A 25,127-nucleotide genomic window follows, 5' to 3' on the forward strand; every position below is an offset into this window, starting at 1 on the left:
TATACTTGCTATCTTCCGCTTTACGTTCACTTTGCAATCGCAGTAAAAAGAATGAGGCACTAACTTTGTTAACGACCGCATGTAATAGTCCCTCTCTTTCTCTTTCGCGTCGCATCAAATTCATTTTATTACGAAAGCGTCGGCTTGTTTGCCAGGAAATTTTATTTATTTTCCGTATTTTGTCCTTCTCCATTTTATTTGAAAATATATTAATACGACGAATAAATATTATATAGGTAGAGCGCGTAACAGATCTCGACAATCATATCTTTCACTTAAAACGTTGTTTTTTAAAATTAAGAATCTGCATATAAATATCTGTCAATTTAATGATATCAAGTAATTTTTGTTATCGCAATATATATAGCATTGTGAATTTTTCTATATGTGTTTTTGCCAACACAAGACGTTAAGAAAGGCCAGATGTCGTATCAGGGTATACTGCATTTCGAATTACTTATCCTGAATTAAGATTCACCCCCTCAAGTCCAGACGTCGTTTCCCATTTTACGGATACGTCCATTCTCTAATCGTCATAATTTGATTTTCGTCCAATTCTTCTCTCTGTCCCTTTTTTTCTCTCCTAATCAAGATAAAGGAATTCATCCCTATGCGATATGTACCGACTGCTAATCAGCCGGAAGCCCGACACGGGGTGTGATGTAACACGTGTCGGTCGTCGAGCAAATCGATTCGACAGCTAGTCGATAGAGCGGAGTATTCCTTGAAAAAGGCCAGACTTAATCATCGAGAAAACTTCTAAGGGTTCTTCTAATCCTCGACAACCATCTTTTTGAAGTGAGCTAAGACGTAACTTGAATCTAAACCGTGCGTATCTAATCTTGACTCTGCACACACACATACCATAGGTCAGTAGGATAAATTTTTATTTGCTCAAGATAGAGAGAAAGAGATCAAATATCATTAATTATGTATACATAGAGATCATATATATGCCCAAAAAAATTTTTTAAATATTTTATATTATATATAATATGTAATTCTTTAAAATTTTATTTTATTGTGTTCTTAATTATATACAATATTTATACATTATTATTTTTTAAATGTTATTTTTTTATCAAGAATAACAAAAATATTAAAAAATTAATCGATTATACCTCGGTATTGTTTTAGTATTTCGGACTTTGAATTTTTATGTCGTTCTCGGATGCTTATTTATCATATCGATTATTTTGTTATGAGACGAATGCATTTGCATTATATTTATTTTCTGTGAAGAGTGAAAAGATACACTCCATCCATGATAAGCGAAAGGGGATGGAAGTAACACTCTCGATATAAAAAAGAAAAAAAAATAAACGTTCGACAATCTGAGAGACGCTCGAGGGTAGATCGCGCTTATCGCGCTTATGCGCCATAAACGTTTTCTTTAAAGGTTCATATCTACGGGAAAACCTTGTCTGTGCACTCACGAAGAAATTCGTGACACGCAATATCGCGTTCCGTTTCATCTCCGCACGTCTCAACTTATGGTCCAGATTAAACTCGAGACGTTTCGAAATTAAACATTAAACTTACTGTATTGATCTTAAAATTTTACAAAATCGAGGCAAAGAATTTACATAATTATGTAAATTATGATGAAAGATATAAAAGAAATACGATGCAATTTTATAACAAGATGGATAAGACAAATAAAATTCTATAAATTGAATATATAATGAAAATTAATTAGATTAGGAAATATCAAAACTTTTAGACTTTTTGATCAAATTGTTAAATTTTCCAAATTCTTTATAGATTTTCGAATTGTCAATCTTTTGGATTTAATCGCATTTTTTAAATCGCGCGTTCTTGCATGAGTTCTCAATTTTCCCAAGTATTTCTTTCTTTTTTTTTCAATATTTAAATTATACTTGATGACTATGAGTACACGTATATTGGATAACCAATTTTTCATATCTGAAATTTCATATCTATAATTTTACGCTGAAATATGTATGGTATAGTATGTGCAATAAATAAAAAACAAAGGAATAACAGAAAAGAAAAGAAGAAAAAGACTTTTACTGTTGGCGTACGGTACATTGCGCATTTCTAACAAGTGGTTCTCATGTATCGACATTTACATATGATTCATTTTAATTTACTGAAGAATATTGCTTTTATATAAACGACACACACACACACGAGTGCTATATCTTGTATGTTTGTGCCATTTTTAATATTATCTTTAAATAATTCATATTTTCCATATCTATGCACTCTCTCTCTCTCTCTATAAAATATATTTATATTTATTTCTATAATTTATATTTATATAAACTGCATCGAAAACTTTCATTAAACGTGTCAAACATTAAAATTATAATAATATAAAAATCTATACATATTAAGCTGTGCTTAACGCAAAATTTAAAATGCAAACTCGGACAAAATATTAATGTTATTAAAAAAATTAATATATTAAATCAAATCTAATTTTTTAATTTAATTTTGTGATTTTTATGATTTTAAATTTAATTTAAATATATACGTAATTAACAAATAGAAGATGAAACTTGATAAAACGATGATAAGTTTGAAGCTGATCACCGCTGAAGTTAATCTTGGTCTGTCAATTGCGTTCGCGATATATGTGTATATGTATGCACGTATACCCGTGCATGCTTCGTGAAATGCAATGCTTTTTCGCGTTGCACCGTTGTAGTGCCTTGCAGCGCGGTCCCTCCGTACTCAGATGCGCTCTCGAACGGGAGAAACAAAGGGAGAAACCGAGGGGGTCCCGAGAAGACTGTACCGGGAGTATATGAGCTCGTACAAAATGTAAGTACGAGTTTGCACGCGCGAGAGACTGCGAGAGGACGCGCGCGAGCTGCAGCTCTGCAAACGTTATAATTATTTCTGAACGGCATAACCAAGTATCAACGCGAGACGTTTCAAATTATTGTAAAAATCTTGAGGGTTGTGTGAATTAATTCTAAATTTTGTTTGTGTTTTGGAATATTTGTTAATCGATTGTCAATAATGAACTTTGCAAAGTATGTATAAAAGTTTCAGAGTTTTATTTATTATTATTTTCAGGGCTTTACAAATATTAAAAAAGTTGTATAGAAACATTTTTTTAAAAATTCTATCTACATCTATTTATCTATAGAAATGATTTATTTTTGTTACGAGGGAGTCTTAAAAAGTATTATAAGGATCTTTTGAATTGTATTATAATTTTTATTATTTCGTTAGAGATACCTATACTATACAAATTATAGGAAAAAACTCATAGAAATTAATTAATCATGGAAATTAATGATATTTTTATACAATTGTTAATTGATGACACACTTATATTATTATATCGATCATGGGAAACAAATCAGGTGCATCCCCTTTTGCATTCCCACACCATGACCGATATTGTCTTATCTCGAACGGAAGAAGCAATGAGAGGATAGCGAAGGGGAGACGTGAACATTAGTGTCAGTGAAGTGAGTAAATGAGTGCAGTCACACGATTCTCTTGCAAGAAATTCTCCACACAAGGCTGATATTTGCAAAAGGTATCGTTTATAGAGACGTCTAGATTATAGAATATATTCCTAAAAAAAAATCTCTAAAAAGTTTGTCATGAAAATTGAACATTCTATTAATTAATACTTTTGCAAAAAAAAATCTTGATAAATATATTCTGTTGATTATAATTCTATTGTAAAGAATCTTTGATAATTAGATAACTAGATCTTTCTCTCTATCAATTTTTCTCGTAAGAGATTTTATTGTAAGAAATTCTTCATAAGACTCTATCGTACAAACTGATAGAATATTTTGATGAGTAAAAAATTTTTCATATAATATAGAATCACTTAAATTTAACTCTTAAATTTCTTAATCGACAAAATGTTAGCATAATCGACGCAATCGTCTCTGATTCTACCTGTCATGTCACTTCGAAAATTCACAATACACGATTGTCATTAATATCACGACAGATCGATCGATATCGCGCGACTCGCACGATGAATTATTCTTGTGACAGGCGAGCGAATGCTCGGTCACGTTTTAACTCCCCTAAACTGTCCATCTCTTTTCCTCCTTCATTGTGCACTGGATAAAAAAAGGAATCGAATTTATTACGACACCCCGTGACTGGCGGTTTCGATAGGGCCGCTCCGAACATAGATTCGATCTTTACTCAACACTGACGAAACCTCGACTGATATCTTTGCCTAATATCCAGAATAGCTTTCTAGCTTTATCTCCAAACGTCGTGAGAACTTACCGAATCTCTATAGTTGTGATCTTTTTCAAAAAATAATAAAATTGCAGAATTGTATGTGTTTATTTAGCAATTTACATAGTAAGAGCTAATAATATTTATTATTTATATAGAATTTATAGTTTTTTTTTAAGGACAAATTTTCTTTTGAAAGAGCCAATTCAGTTTCCATTGTAATTGAATAATTTTGAGTCAAATAAAAATTATATTTAATTACGCACACACACGTATGAATGGAGAAAGGATTTTTGTCGTCGCTAAAAACGTCGTTAAACAATTAAAGCTATCGCAACGAGGAATGAACCAATAAAACAAGGCAGATTACATGTCGCATTAAGCGCGATAAAAGGTCATGTCAGTCATCGTAAAATTTCTGCATCGCCGAACGCTTTCATTCGTCTTGTGTCAACCACATTTGTGTCACGCTCGCAGAGACAATTGAGACGAGAATTAGGTAACCGTAAATCACTGCAAATCACTCTCAAGCGCGGGTCAATGAAGAAGAGCGATAACGATTGCGAAATCCATACATGATCTCGAAACGATATATCAGAGAAGAGCTGAATTCACCGAAGAGTTGAAAAATTCACAATCTTTGTTTCTATCAATTTGTAGCTTCGTAAATTCAATATTTATTACAAAGAAAGTATTAACTTATTACAAAGAATATAAAAAAGAAATATTATCTACAGATAAAATAATGAAAAAATAAAAATATTGAATTGAAAATTATAATGTATTTAACTATTTGAGTTGTAAGAAATTAATCTTGATTCTTTAATTTTTATAATTTTATATTTCAATTTTAATAAAATTGCTATCTACATATCGCTACATGTAATAAGAAGATTCAGTTTTAAAATTTATTAAATTTTTCTCATCGCGAAGGGCCAATTTATACGGGTAAATTTAAAATCATTAATCTCGTATACGAATCGGCTCGTACGTATATAGTCTCGATAATTAATCACGGTTATTTACGGCTTCGAGATCTCGTTCTCTCGCTCGCGAGTTTGCATGCCGACGCGGATTGTTTGACAGAAACAACGTCTACGATTACTCTGGAAGAGCGGATCGGGTGGTACAGTACGATATAGTGGATTAATCTTCTCGCTCTCGGTAAACACGGGCGGTTTATTTTGTCTACGATGCTCTGTGTGCCCGTTCTGCATTACGCGTATGCACGGTGCATGCACATGCAGCCAGTCAGAATTACAGCCATGCGGCTGTGCGCGCTTAATGATGCGGCCGATCATCGTTATATTGAGACGGCCAATGACAGAGTGCCGAGCGATGTCTGAATGGAAAATTCACAGTCATAATTCATTGTTATTAGAGACTCGAGATAATGGGAAAATTAATTATAAATTATAAATTAATTATAAATAAAATTAAATATAAGCATTAGATTATTTTCTATTTAAATTGATATCGTTAAATTTTATTATTACTAGATTTTTATTGTTCTTAAAAATATTGTTACCATATTACAATTATTATCTTTGATTCTATTTTGTTCAAAGAAAATTAAAAAGTAATCGTTAAAATTTAGGAGATTATTTTTGGAGCATTTAAAAAAAAAAACATGTCTAACAAATTATGCTTTGCATATTGCAACTGATATATGTATATGTATTGCAGGTCCTATATTACGATATTATTTTGCATATTATAAATTATAAAATTATTTAATTATGTATAACCAATTTTCACCCTTGCTTCTTCTTTTCTTCGCTCTTTTTCAATCAAAAACAAAATTCTGACAGTGCATTCAAATTGCAGAAAAATATTTCGATGTTAATAATTCTTTATATTCCTTTGTTTCAGTAGGCTTGAAACACGGAAACGGCGGCGTGGGCAGCGCGAGCAGTTCTAGGAGCACTAGTCCGAGTCAGCAGCAATCATCCCAGGGCGGTCTTTCATTTATTCCGCAACCTAGGAGTCAAAACACGAATCGACAACCAACAGCCACTACACCGAGGTAAAGTTTGCGTCGAGAAAATAGAAGAATTCTCCAATGGCTTTTGTCTGACTTTTCCTGCTTTAATTATTATTTTATTTTATTTTATTTTATTTTATTTTATTTTATTTTAATTTGCAGTCCTCGAACATCCACAGTAGGTCGACCTAACGGGGGCCTAAGGGTCCAACAACAAGCTTTGCCATATTCTGGAAACACTACTCCGGCGCCTCAGCCAAATAAGAATTCTGTGTTAGACAAGTTTAAGCTCTTCAACAACAAGGAGAAGAATCAAGAGCGCGGGAAAGCTTCTTCGGGAGTCTCAAAACGCACTTCGAGTTCTTCTGGATTTTCTTCTGCTCGATCTGAACACTCGGACAGTTCAACGTCCCTGTGCGATCAAAGCAAAGCTCAAGCTCAGGAATCGCCGAAGAGTCGCGCGCTGAAATCGAAACTGCAATCGGCCAAGCCGGCAAAGCAAGCAAGTCCAAAGTCAAGCAGGAAGGAGCAAAGCAAAGCTCAAAGTAAGATCGCACGTACGAGCAAAGGCCCGCTAAGCTCCTCGGAGAAATTAACAATGCCCTATAATAATCCGGTTGTGGAGCAAGATGGAAAGATTGCTAGTAAAGTGATGGCTACCAAATTACCGAACGATAGGAAAACACCGAATCTTCAAGAACTAGTAAAGCAGCCGGTGGCACAGTCACCAAAGATGAGTCTTCCAGCCCTGACGCCGCCTAGACAGATCAATCCCCAAGATATCAAGAATGCGAATTTGAAGACTGAACTCCCTACGACAAAACTTTCGCCCAGACCCAAGATGGAGCTTCCAGGCAAGATACCGGATCAGAAAATTCATCTGCAAAATGTAAAATCGCCGCCGAACGGTTTGAACAAAGACCTAATGATGCAAAAGGCTATCTTGGCGAATACCAACGGCATCATCAAGACGTCTGAAACGGTAGAAATGCTCACTCGCGAGAACGACGTCTTTAATCGCACCCTAAGCATGAATCAAGCCAATTTATCAGACTGCAAGGATTTCGCGTCAAAGCAAAAAGAACCGGAAGTTTTAGAAGAACAATCGGGAATGGAAAGTTTCGATTTACCATCAAAGACTTTAGAATCAAACCAGGACAAAGTTATTTGCGAAGAAGAAGTCGAATCGGCTGACATTTCCAACGAAAAACAGGATTCTCTGACTGATCATATAAATCCAGTAGCTGATGAGAAGCCAGCTAATATTGAAGATGAACTCGCAAGCCCTTTACTCGCGCAGAGCAATCTAAACTTTGGGCCCAGTAAATTGCTAACGGGTTCGAATAGTCCTCTTCAGGGTCCGAATTTGGCGAATCCTGGGCTCAGTCCGAATTCCAGCATCCCAAAACCTACCGCTCTCGTGAAGGGTACGTCGAAACCGTCGAAAGAGAGTGGCTTGACCGGTGGTGTGCCAACGCCGACGAAGCCGAAGAGCGGCGATACTCTTCATCGCAAACTTGATCCCAATACAGTTGCGATGGTGTCGCCTATGCCGAGTATCTCGGACCTCATGTCTGAAAGCTCGCACAGCAATTCTAACAGTACCGGGCAAAGTAATTCGAGCGACAGTAGTGTGATTTATAGACCGAGCAGCGAGAGTGGCAGTGAGATCAAGACAATTCCTAATCGAAAGATCGACACTACATTCGAGCAATTGGAGAAGGTTAGTATTTTTTATATATACATAATACTGGGTGAAATCGGGAGATAATAATTATAATAATTTTATAATTAATAATTATAGTAATAGATAATTACATATGTAGCAACTCAAAATTTGAATTGATGCTTACCCTAGAAAGAATTATGAATTCTTTTTTAATATAATTTTTTTGTCGTAATTTTTTCAATACATTAATTATAATTATATTTTTAAAAAACTAAGTTTTTGAAAAAAGCTTCTGTTAGAAGAAAAGTTAGCGTGAAAAATCTTATCTATTTTCAAAATCTTCATTTTTCTCAAATTAAAAGATATATAGTGATATAAATCTACATCGAGTATCTACTATCATAAATTGTTTATTATATCCGATGCGATTGGAAGCAAAACTAAATTTGACGAATCTTAAACAATATTTATAAAATCAAAAGTTAAAAATTACGTGTCAAAAAACGCTTACTTTTATTTTTCCATAAAGGTGCTGTCCGAGAGCTCAACATGCGGCGGTACGCTGGCAGACGATGAGGCTGAGATGACAGTAAAACCTATGCAGCCTCTTCTGCGCGGTTACACGCCCGGGGCCCGGGGCCTGCAGACCCTTCCGAGTCGCACGACGGGCCGACAATATACCGTTCTACACTCATCGTCGCATCATCATGTCAGTGGTCATCACGACTACACTGACGTAGACGTCGCTTCTGGTTATCTGAGTGACGGCGAAGTGCTGCGTGGAGGTGGCATGAACGTTGGCAGCAGAACCTTGTCGGATTTGTGCGACGGATACATGTCCGAGGGTGGCGCGTCTCTATATGCACGCAGACTTAATCCCTCCTATAATCATGAGCATGACAGGTAAGTCCCTATTTTTTTAACTTTTTCGCATTATTCATATTTAAAATCATCAACTCTTAGCGCATATTATGCTATAAGCTATAAATTCAAAAGGGAATCAATAGATAATTTATAAATTTAGTTGCAATTCTTGCCAATCAATTTCTAATTAATTAAATTTTTTTTGCGACATTTAATGAATGAATTATAGCATTAGTATTTAATAAAAAAAATTACACCTGGGCGCATACACTTATAATATACAGAAATTGCATGAAACAAAATACGTTTTAAAGAAATAACGTCGCGACGAATGATTATTATCAAACTCTAAGAAAGGATCGCCGATAAATCGAATCAGCAAAAAGGGATTGGAGAAGCTTTTTCGCGATTGAACTTTGCATATCAACGTCGAGCACGCGAGCGATTCGCGACACGCGTCGCAAAAGTTTTGCTGAATCGCCGACCGGATGGATCATTTTTTACCGAATGAAATATGGATGAGAGAAAGGTGCGAAGGCGCAATGCTTGCGCACGCGAGAGAGCGGCGATAAATTAGCGCCGCGTGGGCGACGCCGAGCGCGCGTCGAGTATTGATCAAGAAAGCTCGGGTCTATGCCTGTCGCGAGCGCTTTTCGATGAAAAACCCTCATCATTCCTGCCAAGTCTTACGCATCTCGCACAGCCTTCGATAAGCCGTCACTGATCTTCATTAAAATCACCGTTGAAATAAATAGAAAACTTTCGCTTCGTTATTTCGCGCCATTTGCTTGAAAAAACCTTGTTTCGTGCAGATATTAATATAAATTTAAAATTTCACAATATTTAATATAAAAAAATCGGAGGATATATCGATGCAAAATATTTTTCAGTCTTTGTTAGATGATTTTATTTTATTTAATTCTCGGATAACGTCTAAGCGGCTAAGGATTATGCGCATGGCTTTCTGTTTTTGAATGCATCTACCATAGAAACGCTTTCTATTTTAGACAAAGTTTAGATATTGTCCGACACACAAAGTGGATTCGCGTCGTGATTCGTTCATTATAGTTCATCATGCCTGTGCCTCTCTTCGTTGTTGCAATGAAATACACGCGACCAACCGAGAAAGAGAGAGAGAAAGCTTTATTATTAGCTCTGATTTACGTACATATATTCAAATTAAGGTTTTAAGTAGCAAGCCAAATCTGGGTGTGTGAAGTTGGCACCCCTATGTTATGCTATCATAGTTCTGTTAAGAGTTCTGAGTTATTTAGAACCACAGGAAGAGTTCTTGATAATTTTTAGAAATAGTTCCGGTCATTACGATAACGAAAATCAGTTTCAAAAAATAGGCGTGCCAACTTCACATTTTTTTACACATCGAGTTCTAATAGTTTTAAGGTTCTTTTAAATAGTTATATAGTTTCTGATTATTTTTTGAAAGAGTTCTGCAATTTTTTGATAAAATAACCTACCTTCAATATCGAAGATATTTCTAAAATATAAAGTTCTCGTGAAAAACGTTAGAGTTCGTGATTTTCTAAATGTTTCGTATAAAAGTGTATTAATTTTAAAAAATCAATCTCTTCGAAACTATAATAGATATAGAGCCATGCGGTTTTCACGTTTTTTCTTGTCTTATCGAGTACGATTCAGAACTCTAACGTCTTTCCCCAGAACTTGATATTTTAAAAATATCTTCGATATAACGAAGCGAAAGTATGTTTTTTTATCTCTAAAAATTGCAAAACTCTTTCAAAAAATAATCAGGAACTATGTAACTATAAAACAATTTAAATTTACTCACCTCACGGTTGCTTCTTTGTTGCCCGATGCCTCCCCGGGCCTCCTTCTCGTACAAGTTTCGAAACACTTGCATTCGCGTTATTTTTTTTCGTTCGCGACGCGCGGCGACGCCCGGGTTTTAGCTATCACAATCTTCGACGCGTTTCGGTAAAACGCGAGACTCGCGAGAGCTTATTTGCGCGCGAATAAAATCGAAGCTCCATTTTCGCGTCGCCGCTTTTTCCAAGACCCACTTCTCGCAGGGGCTTATCGAACAAAGATGATCAAGAGAGCAACTTTGCCGCGACGCACTGAAGTCGCCCAAGGACGCAAGCGAGACGAATATTGAGCGAGATTCACGGCCGACGAGATCAATCTCGCGCGTGCGACGCGATCGAATTTATACGATAATTAACCACTAAAGACGCTAATTAATACACTCGTCCTTTCGCGGACCGGCAAGAAGCGCGCGACCACCGTTGATCACGAACAATCGAAGAAGAGCACTGGAGGTGGAGCTAGACTGGCACTACCAGGTTCGGAACGCGCAACGACCAACGACACGTCGCGACAAGTCGTAGTGGTGGGGCATTGTAGGGCTCGCGACGCAACGTACGTGCGAGGTTGAGCGAATCACGTCGCGACTACATGTCCCTACCAGGTCGTAGTGGTGGGGATATGTAGTCGCGACGTGATTCGCCGAGCTCCCACGTCGCAACCTCTACATACCCCCACCACTACGACGTGGCGCGCGTGTCGCTGCGCGTTCCGAAACTGGCAGTGCCAGTCTAGCTCCACCTCCAGTGCTCTTCTTCGGTTGTTTGTGATCAATGGTCGCGCGCTTCTTGCCGGTCCGCGGAAGGACGAGTGTATTAATTAGCGTCTTTGGTGGTTAATTATCGTATAAATCCGATCGCGTCGCACGTACCAATATCGTAATCGCGATCGCACGCGTGAGATTGATCTCGTCGGCCGTGAATCTCGCTCAATATTCGTCTCGCTTGCGTCCTTGGGCGACTTGAGTGCGTCGCGGCAAAGTCGCTCTCTTGATCATCTTCGTTCGATAAGCCCCTGCGAAAAGTGGGTCTTGGAAAAAGCAGCGACGCGAAAATGGAGCTTCGCTTTTATTCGCGCGCGAATAAGCTCTCGCGAGTCTCGCGTTTTACCGAAGATTGTGATAGCTAAAACCCGGGCGTCGCCGCGCGTCGCGAACGAAAAAAAGTAACGCGAGTGCAAGTGTTTCGAAACTTGTACGAGAAGGAGGTCCCGGGGAAGCATCGGGCAACAAAGGAGCAACCGTGAGGTGAGTAAATTTAAATTGTTTAATAGTTACATAGTTCCTGATTATTTTTTGAAAGAGTTTTGCAATTTTTATAGAGATAAAAAAACATACTTTCAATATCGAAGATATTTTAGAAATATCTAAAAATTGCAGAACTCTTTAAAAAAATAATCAGGAACTATATAACTATTTAAAAGAACCTCAAAACTCTGCTAAAAACTATTAGAACTCGATGTGTAAAAAAATGTGAAGTTGGCACTCCTACTTTTTGAAACTGATTTTCGTTATCGTAATGACCGGAACTATTTCTAATAATTATCAACAACTCTTCCTATGGTTCTAAATAACTCAGGACTCTTAACAGAACTATGATAGCATAACATAGGGGTGCCAACTTCACACACCCGCCAAATCTATTGGAGAAACGCGAAGGCGAAGCGTGTACATGTTCTTTGCCCTTCTTGTATCGATCACACTGGAATTTTTAGTCTCTCTCGTGTGTTACGCGAACTTTTTGCGCTATTTATTATGCGACGATTAATATTCCGATCGAGTCTGCGATACAAAAGCTAAGAATTTACTAGCCACCGAATTTTGCGCACGAAAAAGCATAAAATAAATAATTGTTTCTTTTATATATAAGATTTAATTCATTTATAACATGTGTATCCTTTAAGCTACCTAAATTCAAAAATTTATCATACTTATTGTTAGTTCGATGACGAAGAAAGCTCGTATACCACCTGCGATAATCTATTCAGACATTTTCGCACGCATGTCGGACGAGTGAATCATATACAAGGCTCGCGAGAAAGACGCTTCTGCCGGATAGTCTGACTACGTGGTCTCTAATTATGCAAAATTCATGAGGCTATTTCCGGAGACGCATCCAATTACTCAGCACCGCGTAGACTGCTTTTACGGCGATCGAATAAAAGCGCGGCTGGTCATTCGATTAGTTTACGAAAACGATCTTACTACAAACATTTATCACGATCTTCCGATGAATTAAATTTCTTGTAAGAAGTTGCGGAATTTCCAGCATAAAATCAAATCTTTAAACTGATAATAAAAAAAAATGAAAAATGCTGGACTTTCATCTGGATATATTATAAAGATGTAGAGTATATCTTTCAACTAACAATACTAAAATTTAAGGTACTATTGTTTGACCTTTTTTTCTTAATTCCTAATTTTTAAATAATCGAGATCATTCAGATTCATGCATATGTATATACATATAATTAAAAACATATATTTCCTTAAAATTAAAATTATAATAAAGATTCGCTTTCTCTCTCTTTATCGGGATAATTTATTCAAGCATCACGTTTTATTGACATTCTATTTACGTGATATTTATAATTTGACTCTCAAGGATATATCCGATGATTAAGAAAGATTTCTTCTCTCGGGTCATATCGCGTTTTATGGGATATTGTTTGCCATAAATGTGGTCCGGAAACGCGCCGGAGGGCACGACATGGACCCCTTCGCCTAACTTGCTTTGGCATAATCGAGGTTGCTCGCGTATCATCCGCTTGAAACCCGACGCGCTCTTTTCGGAAATTCAATATACTCAGCCGAGAGACCCTTCTACGACCCCTCATCGCCATCGCGTTAAGGGAAACCTCGTCGAACCTTCAACAAAGACTTTCGGCATATTTTGACGATTATCGCGGACTTACGAAAGTATTCTTCCTTTGGCGTTACGAGAGAAAGCCCGGCTAAATATATTTAAAAATAAATGTGTGTGTGCATCGATCTATACATACATATATATATATATTATTCATCCGATGATCCGAAAGAATCGTATTCGATATGTTTATATGTATTTTTGTGGCGTATCTTTCTTCCTTATGATAAGTATCATGTGTGGCTGACCAAAAGAGATTTTTATCACTTACTAATATTAGAATTACTTGATCTACTTTTTAAGTATCTATTCCTGATCTTTGAGTATCTATTTTTTGTTTATTATTATATTTCTCCTTTAATTAATGTGAAGAAAAAGTTACTTTTTTACTTACTCAAATAATTATTGTGAATAATGTAAAATTTTGATTTTATTTTATTACATAAAGATATGTTATATATTTCTGTCGATTTCATATATGATTATTGTCGATTGATTTTACTTTTGGTTGTGTCCTTTGGAGCAGGAGTAATACGTTTCCGCATTCAACTAATTGTAAGATGAACGATATATATGTGTATGTATATTTTCATATGTCGAAGCGAGAAATCAATTTACCGCACGAGAAGAAGGCGGCCATTCGCACGCCGAGTGGTGAACGAAGCTGCGTTACTGCATGCAGAGAGATAAGCGCCTTTGTGTCCTTTATAACAACAGCCTCTCTCTTTCTCTCATTGTCAGCATTGTCCTCTTCTCTCTCTTTCTCTCTTTCTCTGTTTGGCTAGGATTCGCACGCGATGTGTCTCTTTTCCTCGTACCATTCTGACGAGATGAGGATGCTGCCGTGCATCTCTTTGGTGCATCTCATTGCGCGACCGCTTGGCACGTGCACTAGATAGACATTATCTAAAAGCGTTATATATAAGTTATATAAGTAGGATGCTCATTTTGTGTATGTGTGACGAGTGTTCGGGATAGATAGGAAGAAAATTTATCGAATAAAACAAAAAAATAATAAAATAAAAATAATTATTTCAAAAAATATTCCATTGTTTTGAAAAGTATTAATTTAAATTTTTTAATATTTAATATATGTGTACATGTTTATATTTTTTAATTTTTTTTAGAAATTTATTAAATAATCTTTTTTTACATGCTTATAACAAGATAAAAGATCTGTACAAATATAAATTATTTAGATGAATAACTTGTGAGATAAATTAATGCTCTAATTAAGAGTACACTAATCTTATTAAGAACGATATAAAAATTCAGTACAATAATGACTCAAATCCATAATTTATTAGATCCATATACTACTTTATATACTATTTTATATTTAAATCTATTGAAAAGTTGATTATATTTCAATCATGTTTACATACACAAACAAAACGTGAATTTTAAATAAGATTTTAAATTTTGAATCAATTATTTGTATAAACAAATTAATAATAATCTGTTTATATTTTTATACATTTTCGTATTTATTTTTAATTATAATTTATTGAATTATAATTTATTTCAATTATAACGATATGTATGTGTGTGTAATATAATATTTTGTTGAGGTTTATTAAATATAAAGCCAAAATATAAAAGTCTTACAAAATCTAGATTTGATTTAATTTGGTGCTCCTATAAAAAAATAGATTTATACATGTAAAAAAAAATGCTTTATAGAACACTTCAAACTCGCGTTTCGAACATTTACCTTTTGTTGGGTCGACCGTAAAAATTCATGTAATTGAAAACTCTGTGCAGCATGCAAGATCTATTCATCTAGATGAAAATGCCGGTAGGAGAAAGAAAGATGCCATTATTCGCGGCGGTAGCGGCAACAGTCGCGACGCTTGCGTGGACGCGGTGACGTCACGACGATCGATTCGGCGTCGCGAAGCGGTGGCGCGATCTGCCGGCGTCGGCGCGTTATTATAGGGTGATTCGAGGGAGCATCGCGACCGGGGGTTGCTTTTTCCGACGACGAGGCAGAAGAGTAGATGCCGAGCCAGCGAAGGTGGGGAGTGACATCGTCTTCTTCGACATCGTCGTTCTCTCATCGTCGTCGAAAAGAGGCAAAGTTATTCCGGATCGACAATAGTTTCCGCCCGATTTCATTCTCGGGGAGGCCTTCGCTCCACCGGTAATTTCTCTCCGGTTTTCGGTGTGACAGTGTCCCGAGTATAAAGTAAGGGTGGAAGACTCGAAAAGGTGTCTGGAAACCGCTAGAAGAAGCGCAGCGGCCCCATCTGAACGGTAATCTCGTATAATCCTATTTGTCTTTGGAGCTTTTTGTTAATTAGTTTTAATGTTGGTTGATGAATGCCACGAATACAGGCTGCGAATGGCGGAAAAGTCCGAGGGCGAAAGGGAAAGTCTGACAAAGTCTAACTGTTCTCTTGGTAGATTCAATGTTTAGTTTTTAAACAGCATAAAATGTAACACTCGCGGTTTCTCAAGCAAAGATTTATTAGCGTCCACCTTTAGCACAAGAAAGAAAAAATCTAAATTCCATCGTCTTTAAGTAATCTGTATGAAAATTTTTAACCTTGCTTTTGTCTTGATATTCTTTATTATGATAATTTCTTAGTAGGATCATTTTTTTAAGAATAATTTTTTTGTACTTATTTTAATATAATTTCTTTCAAGTGTAATTTGAATTTTACCCTCATGTAGATTTTTTTATTATGATATATCATTATTAATATATTAATAATAGAATTATTAATAATAGAATAGTAGATCTTTGAGAAGTTGCTCCAAATTTGAGAGAGAGAGAGAGAATTTATTCAGAGACACACGTTGATATATAGTATACAATAAGTAAGAAATTCTTTATTTCCTTTCGGAGAGAGAGAAATCATTCAGCATTTATCGAATCCTAAATTTCAAACTAATCTACTGTCAAATTTTTTTCAGATTTAAAATAATTAGATGAAATACGCACGAATTTTATGATTTAATATGATATAGTTTAAATATATGTTTTATCCAATTTTTTAAAAATTATTATAACTATAATTTCATCTTTTTACGGAACATTTGCTAACAATTTCCTAGAAAATTTATCATTTGACTGTTTGGTGTGAATTTTGCAATAACTCTCTTAAATCGTACGAACTTTTTAAGATAGTTTAATTTTTTGTCTTCCTTTTCTTTTCTGATTCTTGTCAATGCTAGACAGTGAGTATCGCTTTTCGAAGTTAGACGTAAAGTTAGAACCTGATAAAGTTCGTGTTCGTTGCGATATCAAAAAGTTATACTTTGCCAGAGATGCTCGACAGATCCCTTAAAAGTTAGCAATTTATATCGATAAGTTTAATACGTTAAGATTTAAGTCGTGAAAAATTGACATTAAAGTATTTAACTTAATTTTCACAAAATTATATCTTTTTTTTTTTATTAGTGGAAAGAGGAGAGAGAAAATAAAAAAGCACAATATGTTAATAATAATATTACAACTGTATATAGGATGTTCTAAAAAAGTGAGACAACTTTGTTCTCACATTTGCAGATGATTTTTGCGAGACTTTCGTCGGATTTCCTTCGTGTTTTCCGCTATGTAACAACTTTTTAATTATCGACGCTAATTGTGTTCGTAATCAAGAAGTTTCGCGAGTAACGAGTTTAAGAAATGACATTCGAAGTTTCCGCTCGCTGTTCAAGTTTCTTGCGAGAACAAAGTTATCATGCGCCTGCTAGAAAGTTACCGTGCAATTCCGACGCCGGTCGAGCTTTCCGCAAATATTTAATCCAAACAAAGTGATCAATGAGCTCATAAATCACAAGATGCGAAAAACAGTCCTAAAGTTAATGCAGTGGAAGGAAAAACATATTTCCGGCTGCTGTTATAGAAAGAGAAAGACCCATTTAATTTCCCATTTTTAAGGCATGATTTCATTAATGATCTCGAATTAAAATTACAGTTTATTTGGTACAAAATTTAAAGTTCTTACGATTTGAATAAAATAAGAAATTTACAATTTTTAATATATATACAAAAATATAATGTATAATTATATTTTAACTATATTTGTTTTGACGATACAATCGATCGAAATAAAAATGTCTAAAATTTAATTCCGTAAATTTACACGACTAGAATTTTATTTAATTAACTACGTGTGTATAACAACACGATATGAAGGAAACAAGAGAGAAGGAAACAAGAAATTTTTTTCAGTCGTTAATTAAGTAAATTTCAGCAATTATGAGATGCGCGATAATGTCCGCATCCTTTTTTACCTCCGTAAACCTCGAAATTTCATTTGATCCTTTTTCTTCTCAAGATGTTGAGCTCATGAATCAGTTCAACCTCAACCTGATATCGGAGTTAAGCATGTTTTTTTTTTTTACGAGGCGCATTAACCCGCTGTAAGGGCAGTTAAAGTAACGACCGCCTCCAAAAAAGGCACACGGAAGATAAATTTACAAAACTCGCTATAAAATCGTATGCAAGGGCTTTGTCGTAAATGTGTTTATTATTTCTTTTTCGAGATGCATTAGTATATCATTTAAATCTTTTCTCCAAAACAAAACGAGAGGATTTTTATGATATTTAAATTTCATTTATCTAAATTAGCGTATAATAAAAAATTATTTGAAAAAATAAAGAAACTACGGTCCAATTCATTAATCTGTTGAGGATTAGATATGTTTATAATTATATTAATTATTCTTAATTACTTAAATTTAACACAATTAATTTATATCTGTTTCTCTTCATATTATTACAATTTCTATAACATCCAAACAAGCAGAATTATTTAAACACATTTGCATAAATAAAATATTGTGATAAAACGTGATATCTCTATCGCGAGAAAGCCTGATGTAAAGAAATGCGCGAAGAATATCTACATCTACATCTATATAATCAAAATATAAGCAATTTTCGCGTGTAGCTTAAAAGCAACAGAGCAACTTTCGGCTTCACTCGGCCGGAAGATTAATGATTATTATCGCCATGAATCACACGTAGAGACATGTATCGCCTCCGCATCAATATGCGAACAACACGTTCGAAAAAAATATTTACACACTTCATGCACCATAAATCCAACCGTTGAATAAAACTGTTGTATTTGCCTCTCGTCATCATGCTGTCATGTATTTTTTTTTTTTTTTTTCGAGCGAGCAAAAGTTGCTTCGGCTGCATTAATCAATTCTTGTTTTTTTTTCCTATTCTTTTTTCTAAAAAAAAAATATTAGCAATTTGATGGCGATAGATAAATTCATAAATTAACTAATAAGTAGTTGGAAAATTCATTCATTATATTTGATTTTCTTTCAGATATTATAATTTAAATTTTGGGATTGTTAGATAATTATACTATATGTTTTTTTTAACATTAGTGATATATAATTTTAACAAATCCTGACAGTAAATGCTTCTTAATAAAATGTTATATTAAATGAAAAATTATTAGTAAATCTCTTTATTATCTGGATTAAATAAACTTGAATAATTTATTTACAATCATGTGATGGGAGAAAATTAGGAAATTACAAAATTTGCTCAGCAGTGATAAAGGAAATTATGTATTTGTTTAAATAATTGTAAGACAACTAATCTAAACAACTATTTACATATTATTTTTTCACAATTTACAAATGTACTCTGAATAGAAAAACGCTGCAGGAACGATTCAAGTCAGATTATATCGTATAATTAACTTATTATTTTCCGGATACGGTAATAATAGCGACACCTGATTTGGATTGATTCGCAGGTACGTGGGCAGCTCGCGACGAGAGCTGTCGGGGGTGAAGGAACTGGTGACCTCGAGGCGGGTGCAGAAGAGTAGGCCGTCGGGGGTCGCGAGGTCGGATGGCGGTTGCATCGGGAGCGTCAGTCTGGGAAGCGGCAGCGGTAACGGCGGCGGCGGCGTCGTCGTCGGCGGCGTCGGCGTCGGCGTCGGCGGCGTCGTCGCCGGCGGTCTTCTAGGCGGCTGCAGCGGCGGGAACGACGCCTTGGCGGAGCTCACGATCGAGGAGCTGGCCTCCATTCCCGCCGGAAATCACAACTCCGCCAATCATACGGGACATCCCTCTCATCACAAGGTCAGTGAACCCGCAAACTCGAAATCGATAACGCGCTGTTTGAATGAATGCGAGAAAGAGAGATAGACAGAGGGGGGGAAAATTCGATGCATATTTAAAAATATAGCATCTATTTTTATTTCTTCCTGATTCAACTATCCAAGTCGCATCCGACTATTAATATCCGTATATTAATTTAATACACTCTTCTGCCAGGCAAAAGAATTTTTGAAAAAGAACATCTCCGTCTAAATATTTTTTAATCTCATTTCAAAATTCTATTTTAATCTAATTTTATTTTTTTCTGTTTTGTAATCTTTCGATTAATTAGTACACACATTATATTTCTACTAACAAAGATTTATTTTTTGTAATTTCCATGCAATATTTTCGTATGTGTTAACATTTTTTTTAAATGTTTTTTTTTTTGTTTGAACACACGATTGAAATATTATTGGGGATGATATTCGCTATTTGTGGTTACTAAAGACATAATTCAACAAGTCATTGACTCAACGGTAACATGTTAGATGATTAAAGGGACTAATGATGACAGCCGTCGAGTATATTCTCGATTATAGAGACCATTGGTGCAATAATTGGCACATGTGGTTGGAAACGAGCCAATAGTGATATAGTGATAATGTCAATTTGAACGTTCTAGTCAGAATTCTAATACATTTAATATTATACATTTGATGAAAAATTTGCTATTTCAATTAAATGAGAATCTTTTTTTAACGAGGCGCAAATATTTTAATACAATTTAATATTTTGATATAATTTAATATAAATTTAAAACAATTTTCAACATTTTTAAATATCTCGATTAAATGAGTAATTTTTTTAGAGTCAAGAACTTTTTATCTAAAGCTCTATTGAGTATAAATCATTTTATCTTTGATAATTTGAAGCAGAGTTCAATTTTGTGCAACCGTGTTGATCAATCTTCCTTTTAATTAACACTAAAATCAATGTAGAAGGGCAAAGAGCGATGATATATGCACAAGCACGATCTCACAAACCTATACAATCGAGTCACAAGGCGTGGAGCATGTGTGCGCGTCAGCTGTTGCATCGCGCAGCTGTCGTGAATTGGGTATTCCATACCATCAAAAAAATGACTCTGACTTACGAGTCACTGTTTTTTAAAATTTCTCCGCTTTCATATTACCGCATGCAATTTTCTTTTTCTGTCAATAAAACCAGAATTAACCAGAATTAATTAAATCTTGAATTAATAAACAAAAATTAACAACAGAAAGAATACACAAGTATACGATTATAAAAGTCTATGCAATTATAAAATATAATATATAATCACAAATCAAATTTAAATCAATTTCTGTACAAGAGTTTAATTATGTTATTTTTTTAACTTTTTTTGTCATACTTAAAGCGTAATATAAAGATGCATTTTAATATGTTTAAATTTAAAAGTCTACTCCTCCAAATAGAAGTCCGCCAAAATAATGATACGTCAGATATGTACGTTGCTGTCGACCTTCTTCAGATCTTCTTCTAATTATCTAATTTTTGTTAATTATCCTTTTCTGTTCATCTTTTCGAAGTATTCTCTTGAGTAGCATCGGTTCTGAAAAAAACAAACTTCCGCGTCGTTCAAATCGCTCTTATATCGATATTTGCCTGTTGTTATCATCATTTTGTCTTCTGTTCTTCTTTGCGGTCCTCGAGCTCCAAGTGGAAATATACAAATGATGACCCCCGCATCACGACCGGTTCTTTTTCCATTTCAAAAAATGTTTGATAAAATAAATGTACATCAGATAAAACAAAAGAAAAATGGAAACTAAAGTTTTAATATTTTTATTATTAAATTTTATTATCAATGTTCTCCTCCATAATCTTTTAAAATAATAAAATCCTATAATCCTATAATTTTTAGAGGAAAAAGATTATTGCTTTTTTGTGAAAATATTTCAAATTAATATGGAAAATAATAAAAAGTATTAAATATATGTAAAACATGTATAATATTAATTCTATTTTCAATTATATGGTAGCACGCTTAAAAATTAGAATATCACATTTTCAGATTTAAATAAAAAATTTAATTAAAAAATATATAATTCGAGAGAAAAGAAAATGCGAAAAAAATTATTTGCATCGCGAGGAGTTATGCAACCGGATCTCACGGCAGATTGTTGTTGAATAGAACCAATATCTACTTCAAATCAAATAATAAATGCTGCTATTTCCCTTTTTACTTCTCTTTGTTTCTTTTCGTTTCTCTTTTATATGGAAAAAAGTTATCAGAAAAAAGCTACATCGATGTTACAAAAATATCTATGATATTTCAGGAAATAAGATTTTTTATATTTTTTTCTTAACTCTTTTTCTTATTTTGATTGTATGGAAATATAATACGCTACATTGAAAAGTTACTTATAACTTTATTAAAGAAAAGAGAAAAAATTCTTGCGCAAAAGATCAGACTACATCTTTATATCGAAGTAAACGTTTCTGCGAGCTTCATTTAGCTCTTTCGAAGAAAATTTCGCTTACATTTTTTTTTTAAATAATCAACTTTTGTTGAATTAATTCTTAATAGAGGTAGCCGGTGGATAATGAGCATTTTCTTTTCCAAGATAGAGAAGATAGAGTGCACACGATAATTCTTTCTTCCGTTAAAAGCCGACCCATTAATTATTCATATAGATCCGTGCATTACTACAAATCGACCATTTTAATAGCTTTAAAGCTCATATCGATATAAACGTCCCTTTTAACGATGATTATTATAATGAAATAATAACTGCTGTCCCCTATATTCTCCTTGATTTCTTTTGATGGACCACTTACCACAATTGAATTGCAATCTCGACGCTCACCGAAGCCCTATGATAGATTAATTAAATGTTTATGGCTGCAGAGATTATGAATTTAGGAAGGAAATAAAATATATTTAAGCTGATCTTTATTTTGAAAGTTTAAAATATAGACAAACATTAATTTAATTACATGTTTTAATTTCAAATCTTTAATATATAACAGCCTTATTTTAAATATAAATTCTTCTTTATATTTATATATTATATATAATTATTTAATCGATGGAAATAGTATAATAATATGTATGTATACAGGGTGTAAACTCCCTGAATTTCAAACTTCAACGAATTTCCGAATTTCAATGCGATCAAACTATAGTAAAAGGATTACGGCGAGAAGGGTGGCTTTTTTTTCCTTCGAAGATGTCTTTACGTCGTTCCCTGGATACCTAATCCTCTCTCTCTCTCTCTCTCTCTCTCTCTCTCTCTCTCTCTCTCTCTCTCTAATACGTTGGTCTTGAACTATCGACTGGTCGCGCAAGGCCCATCTTAAACGAGAGCTATCGGTTCCCGGTGTAACAACCCTTTTCGAACCCCTTCGAGATAAGGGAACGGGAACGTAGGAAACTCGGCTCGTACATGGTCTTCTTATCGCTGATCAAGGTAATGCTTCTCTTTTGTAGCCTTTCGGACGTAAATCAAGTCGATTAAATGGTGCTTTAGAGCAAACGAGAGCTCGCAGAAACTCCGCGCTTTTTGAAATGAAAAAAGAATTCTTTAATTTCTACTCTGATATTATAATTTATTACATATTATAATTTGACATTTTAATTACAATATTTTATTAATATTTTATTCTCTTTTTGAAGGAAAAAAAAATAACTCTCTTTTGGTTAATAAAAATATTCATTGGGATCTGTATATGATCACAGAATTTTAATTCGAAATTGAAATATAATATATCTCTTTTTAGGATAAAAATTTTTTTTTAAATATCGCGCTTTGAATTCTGAACAGTTTTCTCGACAATTTTATAATTGATATTTACTTTATAATACATTTATTTTATAATTTTACAATTAATGTTTAATTGTAACGTTAATAAATTTTAAAAGATAAATTTTTTATGAAAATTACATAGATATGACCTATACTATAATTATATTAACACATGTATATAGAAAAAAAATATAAACTATAATAAATAAAATATCAGTTAGAAAAAACATGCAATTGAAATCTGAAGTCAAGTCTAAAGTCAACGTGACCATTGTACTCTTATCGTAAATTGAATCGAGTCTCGTTACTCTTGCGGCACCCTGTAGCGAGCGGGTGCGGTATTCGGGAGGGCGAGTATGCATTCCCGTTAGTAATATTACACGGTGTGCGAGGGAAAAGTGGGGAGACGAGAGGGCCGGTGAGGGGTGAGGGTGAGCTATGGATCGTCGACCCTCACAGTCGGCGGTTAACATTCGGACGCCTCGTACGTTACGTTCGGAACCGTGCCGAAGGTGCGGGGGTGATAAAGTGGTGCCCTTTATATTTTCCGGGGTGAAAATCGCGGTGAACATAAATTGTCTTAATTGGTGGAGTAATATCGAGTGTATCCTCATTAGAATGAAAACGGTGTCGAGGGTAGTAAAGAACTACCCCTTAAATCAAGCGAAAGAAAAAAGTCTAAACTATCCGGAATTGAAAGTTTATCGGTGGATTAAACGTAATCCAATAATAAAAAAATCGTGTACGATAGAGAATTTATTCTTCAAATTTTTTTATTTATAACTTTTTAATTAAAATATTTAAAATTTTGAAACAAAAATAAATATAGAAAGATTAAGACACCTTTAAATACAAAACATAAAGAAGTTTAATTCTAAATTTTTATTACTTAAAATATTGTAAAAGATATTGTCAGCGATTGAAGGCTGTTGATAAAAATATTTCTAATTAGAGAAAACCGCGTGACACATCTTCGCCGGATTTGTTGATTATTACAGCACAATCAACTTCAACGTGCCAATTAGAATGTTTCATGATTGCAATTTAAGTTTATTCCAGGAATAATAATTTATATTGAATTAATTAATTAGTTTTAATTTACACAGTCTGAATCAATTTGCATAATAAACTTAAAAAAATTATTTTTATACAGAATATAACATTGTCCTAATAATTCTAAAACATTTTGTTTAATCATGATTAAAAATTATTACAAAAGAGGAATAAAAGAGAAAGGATGTGAGTGAAATAATTCATAATAAACTGAAATTGTAATAGAGAAAAATGTTTGTCATGTGTGAAGGATAAGCCGATTTGCAAACTTTTCACGTAGAGAAGAAATAATTCATGGTGAGTAATTTCTCTAATTAAAGAGCAGTGGAATAATGAAATGAGTAGCAGGAATAATATTACGTTCAATTTTGTTGGAAAATCCTAATTTTCAATAATTTATCCTCTATGTCACAATTTTATACGAAGTAATGATTCTAAATTTGAGCTGAAGAATACCTGAGATAATGTGTGGAGTATTTTTATATGAAATTTTCTATACTGGATATAATTCCGAATGTGTGGAAATATAAGCTGAAGAGAGAAAAAGAGAATTTCTTGTCTTTTGTTCGAAAATTGTCCTCGAGACGACCAATCGATATCATTCCAGTCGACATTCGAGGCGTCGTCGCCTTGCTGTGCTGCGTGTTTTACGATCGTAAAAAATGGGTTGTGTTTCCGCGTCGAGGATTTCAAAAAATAAACCTTGGACTCCGTGCCGCGAAAGAGTCTCGGAAAACCATCTACTCGGAAGAGAGGTGCCCGGTTTATTTGGACTCTCTGAACCCGGTTCGCGTACTTCAAAGGCACGCGAATGTTTGCTGTTTCCT

At 34.4% G+C, this 25,127-nt stretch overlaps 1 protein-coding gene across 8 annotated transcripts in view; it reads left to right on the forward strand.

Moving 5' to 3' along the window:
- Sick (sickie) overlaps nt 1–25,127 on the forward strand; it is a 155,963-nt gene that overhangs the window by 92,388 nt on the left and 38,448 nt on the right. For 7 of the 8 annotated variants that reach the window (XM_083046695.1, XM_083046690.1, XM_083046692.1 and 4 more), the window contains 4 exons: nt 6,064–6,217; nt 6,338–7,898; nt 8,374–8,747; nt 19,147–19,477. In XM_083046695.1, the coding sequence (XP_082902821.1) occupies nt 6,064–6,217; nt 6,338–7,898; nt 8,374–8,747; nt 19,147–19,477 (2,420 nt within the window). The remainder of the gene's footprint in view (nt 1–6,063; nt 6,218–6,337; nt 7,899–8,373; nt 8,748–19,146; nt 19,478–25,127) is intronic. The other variant, XM_083046691.1, reaches the window with a different exon arrangement.

This window comes from Prenolepis imparis, unplaced genomic scaffold (assembly GCF_030444845.1).
Source record: "Prenolepis imparis isolate NDT839.2.m4 unplaced genomic scaffold, iyPreImpa1.0 SCAF_9, whole genome shotgun sequence".
Lineage (NCBI taxonomy): Eukaryota > Metazoa > Arthropoda > Insecta > Hymenoptera > Formicidae > Prenolepis > Prenolepis imparis.